At 39.1% G+C, this 9,738-nt stretch overlaps 1 protein-coding gene across 4 annotated transcripts in view; it reads right to left on the bottom strand.

The window, feature by feature from the left end:
* Positions 1–1,395: 1,395 nt before the first annotated feature.
* Positions 1,396–9,738, bottom strand: part of tet1 (tet methylcytosine dioxygenase 1) — a 55,895-nt gene continuing 47,552 nt past the window's right edge. For all 4 annotated transcript variants that reach the window (XM_067422489.1, XM_067422491.1, XM_067422490.1 and 1 more), the window contains 4 exons: positions 9,145–9,234; positions 8,640–8,777; positions 8,197–8,509; positions 1,396–5,171 (listed from right to left, as the gene is read on the bottom strand). In XM_067422489.1, coding sequence (XP_067278590.1) covers positions 4,204–5,171; positions 8,197–8,509; positions 8,640–8,777; positions 9,145–9,234 — 1,509 coding nt within the window. In that variant the 3' untranslated portion in view covers positions 1,396–4,203. The remainder of the gene's footprint in view (positions 5,172–8,196; positions 8,510–8,639; positions 8,778–9,144; positions 9,235–9,738) is intronic.

Here is a 9,738-nt window from a genome sequence, read left to right as displayed (position 1 = left end):
AACTAGTAAAAATATATATTAGAAATATATTAATACTACCTATGTTCACTTGTTGCTATATTAACAGAAAAGTTAAACTAAAAACTAAGAAAAAATAGTTAAACTAGATTTGTGCTCAAAGTTTGCCACTACATTTATATTGCACTTTAAAGTAAATGGTAAATGTATACTTTTATTATCTAAATGTGGGCCAGCTTACCCCCAAGAAGTACTAAAATAGTACAGGTATACAACTAGTGCATTGATATACTTAGTACATAAAGTATGCTATGAAATATACACTTAACTTTAATAAACTGAACTTTGTAAATTAAGCTATTTTACCACAAAACCCTACAAAAGTTTATGTAAATCAAATGCTGAGTGATATATACCAAAGATACTTTATCAAAAAACCATAAACCAAGTACTCAGGCCTAACTGTACATTGACTACATCTTGATTAAAAGTATAGGCCACAAATACTTAATCAAATTGTAATATAATACTGTTTTTAGAACCGCATACTATGCAATTTTACCAAATTTTTCTGCTGTAGAATTATGTTTTTTTGTTTTCAGCATTACACTTATTGTACACACCTATACTTAAGTCAGTATAAGCCAAACATACTTAACTATAATTTTAAGTATATCATGGATTAGTACATATAAAGTAGTACTGTCGCATACTCTTATTTGTTTAGTTTGTTTTAGTTCAAAAGAAGTATACCAATAGCCCAATTGTATACAAGCAACTTGTAATGGTATTCATCCGATATTCACAAAATTTGGTGAATATTGATTTGTGACATTCCTGATAAGTTATCCAGTTTGATTCTTGAGTTTGTTTTGCAGATACATGTCAATGGAATTTTTGAACACTGACCTGCGTGATATAAAAACTTCACAAAACTTGGTAGGCGTGCATTAGGGTCATCTGAGGAAGCGCACCAAATTTCATTCGACCTATAGAGGGCACTAAAAAAATGTTTGTTAATGTCGAAATGCACTATTCTTGTTAGTTATGGTGTACTGATAAAGCACATGCTTGTGAGATACCGTAGGAGCCATGCAAGTATAACAGAATCTTAATCCCTTTAAATCTCAAATCTGTCCTTTTTTATTTTAATTGTAATTTGTACTTATCTGAGCTATGGTAATTTAACTTAAAATTCCAGTGCATGATCCTTCTTTATAACAAAATATTAAGAGAATTCTTATTTGGCAGATATGAGCCAAAGACATTTTTGAACATGATCCGTATTGACGGATATTCATGATATTTTCAAAAATACACAATAAAAAAAAAAATGTATGACAGTAAAGTTTAGTACTAACTTTAATTATGGATCAAGAACAAAGATTGAAAAATCATTTCAAAATGTGCGAATGGAAAAGGCTCACACTTCACATGTATTGTACTACTGTGCATTTTATTTTCTAAAAGAAAAATCTCAAAAGCTGGTGTTTTCTTTCCTTTGACAAATCTTTTCAAGTCACATAAAGAACAAGTCTTCAAGTCATGTGTTCTTGTTTGTTTTGAAGAGGTTTCAGATTTCAACATTGTACAACAACAGCGCCGTGAAGGCTTACATTCATACTTAAAGTTGAAGTGTGTAATTTTTCCGATGCTAAAATATGTTTAATATGCGACAAATAAGTAAGCAATTGGTAGGCTGAATTCCCCAAAAGTGAAACATCTGAATCTTTGTGCTGTATGAACACATTACTCTGCTGTTTTAGCACCACAACCAGCCCAACACAACAACTTTGGATCAACCAATCTATCTGGGAGATCGTTGGGAAACCTGTTTGAAAACAGGAATTATTTATGCAGTGACGGAGAAATTACGCACTTCAGCTTTCATTCAGCATACACAGAAGAGAATTGTCAAACTGATAATATACATTAAGATCGTTTTAAGGGGAATAACTTTTCCGTTTCACAAAACATAAACAAAAACAAATAAAACATTCGGAGAATTCAATTGGAAGACAATGCAAGAGTCCTAGAAGCTTATGTCCAAAGTTACACACAGAGACCTGAGAAAAGAGGGAATACAACAAAGAAGGAGAAAAAACATGCAAAAGACGTCTAATGTGAATATATTAACTTGCAAAGGAATGTAGCAAAACGTATTTCTTTCGGAACATGATTTTACAATAGACTGTTGCTATGAGGGCCATGTTCAGTCATCAGAACTCAAAAAAAGATAATATGAGCCAAATCTAAAAACGAAATGCAGGTTTTGAACAACAACATGAACACCAACCCATCATTCATGAAAAACAATAGCTTGGAAAAGAATAGCTTAGAAAAATGCATAAAATCAGTGAGCTTTGAATCGAATTGCATTGGTAATTCCCTTAGGCTCTTCGATGTTCATAGCAGGCTGCTGACATTTCAAAGCCAGTCAATTAGCATCAAGGGACTGTGAGGTCATAGTATTATTTGTGCCACATAAAGTCAAGAAGAAAAACACTCAATAACAAAATGATCTAATATGTTCAAGCAGAGTAAAACATTCAGCACCCCCAAAATAAAATTAGATCCAACTAGTGCAGCACCTATGTGATTTGTCAATGCCAGGGGGACTCTGGTACTGTGAATAAGCACCACTGAATGAGCACTAAAAGCCTTTCCCTGAGCTACAAACCCAGGCTTTTTTTTCTTACACATGATGGTTTTACACAAAAACAACAGTTTAATTGTTCAGTGAAAAATATTTAGTTGAAGAGACAGTAGCGTGAACGTACAATTGCCACTCTGTGACTTCAAGTTCTCCAAAACACTGGGTTATTATTGAGCTTTTCTATCTTTGTTGTAGCTAGAGTACTAGTTAAAACTTAAAGAGATATCATTTCTCACAAACTATATAAAAAGATCTTTCAAGTGCTGAAGTAAGAACAGCATTTTGGGTGTACAATGGTTTTGAACACTGATGTACACTCTTTAGCACCGTGAATAAGAAATGAAAAAGAAATCTTTTAGCCGTATGTTCATGTTAAAACTCAATGTAAACCTTTTGATTAAGCCAGTATCTTGACTAGGCTTCTGGGTACATATGCAATTACGAAGTCATTCTTTTAAAGTTGATCTTCTCATTCATTGCACCTAAATAAAACTGAATAAGCTTTTACACTGACACCCCCACACAAAAAAAGTGATAGATTTCAAATAAAAATGCACTATGCAACAATAAAAATATATGAAATGACACCTCAGGAGGCGTCATGGGATCTCTTTAAAAGCACCAGTGAAAACATACAGTAAATTTGTTTGAATATAATTTAACACGCTTGAATTGTATAAAATGATTAAGCTATTTTCAAGACATGTTTCAACCTCTTTGGGAGTCGCAAAAAAACAGAAAACTCCAAATTTGGGACCAATAATAACATAACTTTTTACACAAGTGCCAGAAATTTGGACACGTTGCCAAAATGCAGCATAAAACCTTCCATGATTATTGCTTAAATATGCAAAGTTTCATAATCATGACACCAAACATGCTGACTGTAGATACTAGATGATGGATAAACCAAATGTGCATATTGGAAACTTCAAAGGTCAAGTTGGTCTGAAGATACAAAGTGCGTTTTTAAAGGATGCCACAAACTTTGTCTTACAATGCTGAAACAATGTACCTTCAATGCCAACATGAATACCCCCCACCCCACCCCCCAAAATTTAAATAATGGAAAGTTCCTGTAATGACCCATGCGTGTTTCGTATCGGTCATTTGACCTTACTGTTACAATGGCACCATAAAATAGCAACTAGCAAGTGTCGGCCAAAAGAGCACCCAAGGCTGAGACATAGAAAATAGAATTCACATTTCACAATGTCAATTCGGAGTGTTTACTACACACGTCATTTAAAGGACGACAAACTCCTATTGCAGTAAACAGGCGTGGACCAGAAATTAAGTTACAAAATAGTTTTGAAAAAATGATCAGAATAAATAATCACATTTACTATGCACTAATTTCATCTATATGTATAAAACCAGTTTTATAACATCTGTTCTGAGCACCATCTCTTTACAATAAAAAAAACAACAAAGACATACACACCAAAACTCACAGTTAAAAACCCACAAACGGTAGTCGTAAAAGCTGAGATGAAGGGCACAAATTAAAAAAGGGCATATGTAAAAACGGGCGTGAAAAGATGAGAACTAGCTGAGGTAAGGCATTAGCTAGACAAGCACGGAGAGTTTCACGTCCAGCGGTTGTAAGGCCCAGTGACGTGCGTGAGGGAGTAGGGTGCTGACATGATGACGCCGTCACGAGTAACTGTTAGCGACTGACGGGTAGGGACCTGAAACTTGTGTCTCTCTTCCGTACAAGTCTCGCTTTCGCTCTCCGTATCCGAATCGATCGCCTTTGACCCGTTGAGTCCCAGACGCTCGGCCTCCTCTTTCTCCCTGGCCTTCTCTGCCATCTTAGCCTCCCACTGTTGCAGGCCGTGGCCCGGGGCGTTCAGGCTCTTGTGCTGGTAGAAGACCAGGGAGATGCGGGTGGGATGTGTGCGGTCGGGCCGCAGGATGGGAGTGGTAGCGTGCAGTTCCCGTCGGGCGCATTCGATCAGGATGGAGCCGTGGGAAGGAGCCACCGCGACCCCGCCGATATTCCCGTCGAGAAAATTGTGCTCGCTGTCCGACCACACTTCCTCTGTTTTGACCACCTCTGGGGTCAGGGGTTGCGCCGTAACGGGTGGGCAGTTCAAGCGGCTGTGGAGACCCTCAGCCATCGGTGGGGAGAGCGGGGTGGGAGCTGCCCCGCCCTGGAAGCACCGCATTTCCTCGGGCTCGGATTTGAACGAGGGCGAGCATTTCGGATTCGTTCTTACGGGTTCGTTCCGATACGGGTTGTTTCTGAACGGTTCGGTCATCTGCCTGATGGCCTCGTGTCCGTGTCTAAGAGGAGAAGGACCGTTGCTGTGGCCGGTTCTTCCAGAGGGATCATGCTGGGGTTGAGGAAACTTTGGGTGTGTGGACATGCCAAAGCCGGGGGGCACAGGAGGAGTGCGTGTGTTGCTCTGGGTGTACGGGACTGTGGAGTGGAAGTCTGGGAATTGGCTTCCTATGTCTGGAACCCCAGAAAAGCGCATGGTGGAACACAAATTATGAGTATCCTTTTCTGAACATGGTGAGGGACATGGTTCAACGGAGGTGTGTTTAAAAGCTGTGGACAGAAAAAGAATAAAAATAACAATCATTTAATACAGATACAAGAAGTATTCTTGTCCTCCTCTACTTTAGAATCCTATAACCATTAAAAGTTTCATGGAATAATTTAGAATGAAAATGTTCATTGTATGCACAATCTCACACAATCTCAGTGGTCATCTGGGTATTTTTTTGGCTAATTTTATTAATAAAAAGCAACCCGTTATTTTTGCTAAAAATTACATTTACTAGTGTTAATAAATACTTATTTAATATTTAATAACTAAATAATCTGTCCGTCCGTGGGATTAAGCATGGCAAAAAAGCTCAAAAAGAGCGCTTCCTTTGTAATCACTAAAAAGCTGTCATCTTTATTGCGATCGCAAAAAGTTCTGTTTTAATAATAAATAAAGCTAACTGCACAATTATTTTTTTTTATTTACATAATGCCTACACTTTGCTTTTTATTTTGAGAGGATTTGCGAGTGTGCAGAACCCAGAATCCACTCACCACTTAAAGCAGCACTTGGCTACTTTTACTCTCGGGGTCCCACTACAGTTTGGAAAAAATAATGTCCTCAACTACTGTCGTAAGATCTGTCATCCTACAACAGGGGATGCCATCGCGCGTGCATTTGTTGACATGACAACCCTGATAGCCCTGAACTAGTGATGCGCGGGTCGTCTCATAACCCACGGATCCCGTATGTCTATTTAATGGTCGCGGGTGCGTGGCGGGTTGTAAAAATATATACAGTGGTGCGGTGCGGGCCAAATAACTTCATAAAAGCGTCCCGCGGGTCGGTGCAGCACTAACAGTTCCCCTGAACACTGCAAGCGGAGTTAAGAGTTCTTCTGGCGTTGTGTGTGAAATGTCTTCATCCCAGGTAACGTTACAGTCAGTGGCATGTTTCAGCATGTCATATGAATATAATTTCATGGGTTTTATTTTTTTCAAACGCCAAATAATCACGATGCTCACGTTTACAAGCCAGCGTCATTATAGTAGTCTACTGGTTACCGTTTTACAGAATCTATATGATACTTCAATTCAATGTTTGAGTGGTAGGTAATCACCATAACAAGCAGGACAGCATCGGTCGGGCACGCCTCCTTCAGCTCACGCCGACGAGCAAACACTGGTCACATGTTGATCCTCGTCCTGCCTTTAATCCCATCACTTTTTCGTTTCCTCTTATTGCTTTCCTCCAACAAAACCTTTTCTTTCTTATTTGTCTCTGCTGCTTCGGACATGACTAAATTATCCGACGAACAAAGTTGGGCTCGCACGTCCGAATTTAAGGAAGTGTGGGTGTTGGTGGAAGTGACGTATATGCTGTAAAGCAGTCGACTTTTGTAGTTCTTTTTGTTCTCGGGTTACTACGGGTTAAGTTTAAAAGTACGATTAAAAACGATACAGACCCCATCAGGCTATGGCAGACGTCTCATTCAACCTATTGTAAGTCGATTTATCATCACAAGAGTCTTAAAAAATATATTATGAAGGTTGAAAAGTTACCTAGTGCTGTTTTAAAACGAGTTCAGAAAAAAAGTTTTTACTCAGTGCTAACTTAAACACCTCTGATTGACCATTGCATTCAAGAAATCAATAGATATGTTTGAGACTGGCTTACATTGCTTAACGCTGCAAACCATGTTCCATATTCAATTTTCCAAACACAGCGCAAACACAGATACGCTCTGGTTTCGCCAATATGCTATTATTATGGAGAAAACTGATCCTAGACTGGTAATTATGGGCAGCTTTTCCCTCTAAAAGCAATCAGAAGCCGTAGCAGCCAGTGGTTTGAGTGAGAAAAATTCCACGCTAATCTCAAGTCCGTGGCCAGGGGAAGACTAAGCCTTGCCAAGCCTTACACACACTCCGTCTATGTTTGGGGGTACTCCAGGAACAGGGTTGGGAACCACTGCTCTAGAGGACATTGTGGGTGCTTCCCAAATGGAGACTGTGTACTTCCTAGACCAGTCCTCCTGAGGCTTCTAGGCTACACTCCTCCTCAGCATTGAATGTTAGAATGAGACGGTCTTTTAAAGGACAACTCCGGTGAGAAATGACCCTAGGGGTAATTAACAGATGGTTACCGAGTAGATCGTTCTCTGGGATGCGTTTTCATGAAAATCGAATGTAAAGTGTTTTATCTCTAAAAACAGATTAGCTTATAACGCTTGTCTATGGGGCAAAGGGTAAGTGAAATTAAATCGCTAGTTAATACCACTAACAAGGCTCAAAATAGCCTCACACTAACACGGTAGCATAATGAGGGTCCAAGTCACCATATGGTCCCATATGAGATTCCAAGTCACAGTTCATCACTTAGCACAGCGTTCGTGGTTTGACTTGTCGAGACTGTTTTCCAAGATGGCGCCTGTCCGTAACTGCGTAATGTACTGTGTTAATAAAGTATCTTCTTATTAAACTGTTTGTACACTTACAATGTTCTCAATCCTTCGTTTGCATATAGGGACCCTCATTATGCTACCGTGTTAGTTACAAAAATAAAAGATAAGATTTTTGCCTTACATTTCATAATGAGGTCAGTGCCCACTCATTATCTGTCCGTTTTTTTCCTCTGAAAGTGTGCAAAGGATTGTGGGTGATTGAAGGACACGAAGGAAACACTTGATGCATCCTTCAAAACAAGCTGAATGAAGGATGCAAAACAAAGGCTGTCTTCCAAGGAGTCTTCAAATTGAGATGGGCTTTTGAGGCACTGGCAGACAAACTCTGCAGCCTTACTAGGACGCAGCCTTCCATTTGAGAAGCACACATAGAAACAGATCCTGGAGCCTCTCCAGCTCTGCACATTTTTAATGTTTCCTTTATTGGACACACCCAGCTCATGTTATGGAGTACTCTACAAATCAGCTGATGATTTAAACGATCTGGGTTCAATTTAGGATCCAAATCGGGCAGTGCTGGAGAGGCTCCAGGAATAGATTGAAAACTCCTGCCTTAAACTAGCTTGTATGCATTAAGAAGATGGCATGGCTCCAAAGAAAGAAGGCTAAAGGGGAGGTACCTTTAAGAGGCTCGTTCTTCACTTTCACAGGGGTGACCTGCTTACTTTCCAGGCCGCTCAGTTTCTCAGCATGGGCTCTTTTAGCCTCCAGCCTCCTCTTGCGCGCTGACTTGACGGGCTCCGCCAACAGCCGCACTTCTCTCGGGAAAGCAGAGAGGACCTGCAGTGCCCCAGTCTTTATCTTGGCCCACTGGCCCTCAACATGGCCGAATTCATCCGTGTCAGAGATCTTATAGAGCGGCAGGACGTGCAGCTGCTCGTCCTCTGGAATGTTCCGCACTGCACGGTTATCCTCCTTGGTTAAAGTGCATACCTGCAGTTCACAGAAAGAGTTCACATACGAGAGTTTTTAGTAAACATTTACATTTAAATCTGAAAGGTGTCTTTAAAGAAAATTGAACAAGAAAGTGTTAGGACATTGTGATGGTGGATGTGAGCCTCACCACAGTGCTTCCATTGGTCATGTTATGTGTGTCTCTGTGGGCATGAGCACAGAAGTCCACACAAGCAGTAACACCAGAGAAAGGTCGGCCTTCCCTTCTGCCCAGCCGACAGTCCATCCCTCGCTGCTCCTGCTCCACCTGATTGGTTACAGATCATTACCATACTTCCCTTACAAATGTACACCGAGCTCAGTTTGCTTTTTCTAGGATGCTAACCGTGAGGTTTCCGGTGTCATTCGGGTTAAAAAAAATGTACTGTACAAAAACAGTATGTTACGCTGCTTTATATTGCAAAGCGGCTAATAATAGCGGCTCATGAATCAGAAGTCTTACACATTCACGTAAAACAACTTACTAATGCATTGCAAAATAAGGTAACTAGAAGTCACAAAATTATAAAAAGTCACATATTCAACTTAGATAATTAACATGTTCTGCGGTTAAGCCTTGTTTAAAAGCAGCTTTAACATTGTGAAAGATTTAATTTTGATGATGTAATACATACCTGGTTGTCAAAGGCCTCAGGAGCAAGTCTCTTGTAGACGGGTGCCAAATCTGATGCCAGATTCTGCAAGTTTTTCTCCAACTTCTCCTCCTAACCGCAAAATCAAACAATAATGCAGTTTGAAGGCTGATTTAAATTACCATAAAGCTGAATAATACACTACTGTTCAAAAAGTTTTGGGTTAATAAGTGCATTTATTTAAAATATAATTCTTTTTTTACATTAGAAATGTATTTACTTCCACTTTTGATCACTTGAATGCATCTTTGCTGAATAAAAGTATTAATTCAGTGCATTTATTTAAAATAGAACTCTTTTTTTAACATTATAAATGCATTTACTTCCACTTTTGATTTCCAATTTAATGCACCTTTGCTGAATAAAAGTATTAATTACTTAGAAATGACAGTGTTTTAGAGGTTATTTCACTATTCACTAAGAATTTATTTGACAGAGATGATTAAAAAATAACATGACATAAAATGTCATGCAATAAATGCTCTATGCATTAAAGCCACTGTTATCATTGTTTATATTCGATTTTCACAGAACATTTGCAATCTTACAGTATGCTTCTAAAACTTGGTTGTAAAG

The sequence above is a fragment of the Pseudorasbora parva genome, chromosome 17 (genome assembly GCF_024679245.1).
Source record: "Pseudorasbora parva isolate DD20220531a chromosome 17, ASM2467924v1, whole genome shotgun sequence".
Taxonomy (NCBI): Eukaryota; Metazoa; Chordata; class Actinopteri; order Cypriniformes; family Gobionidae; genus Pseudorasbora; species Pseudorasbora parva.
This window is presented reverse-complemented; position numbering and strand designations above follow the sequence as displayed.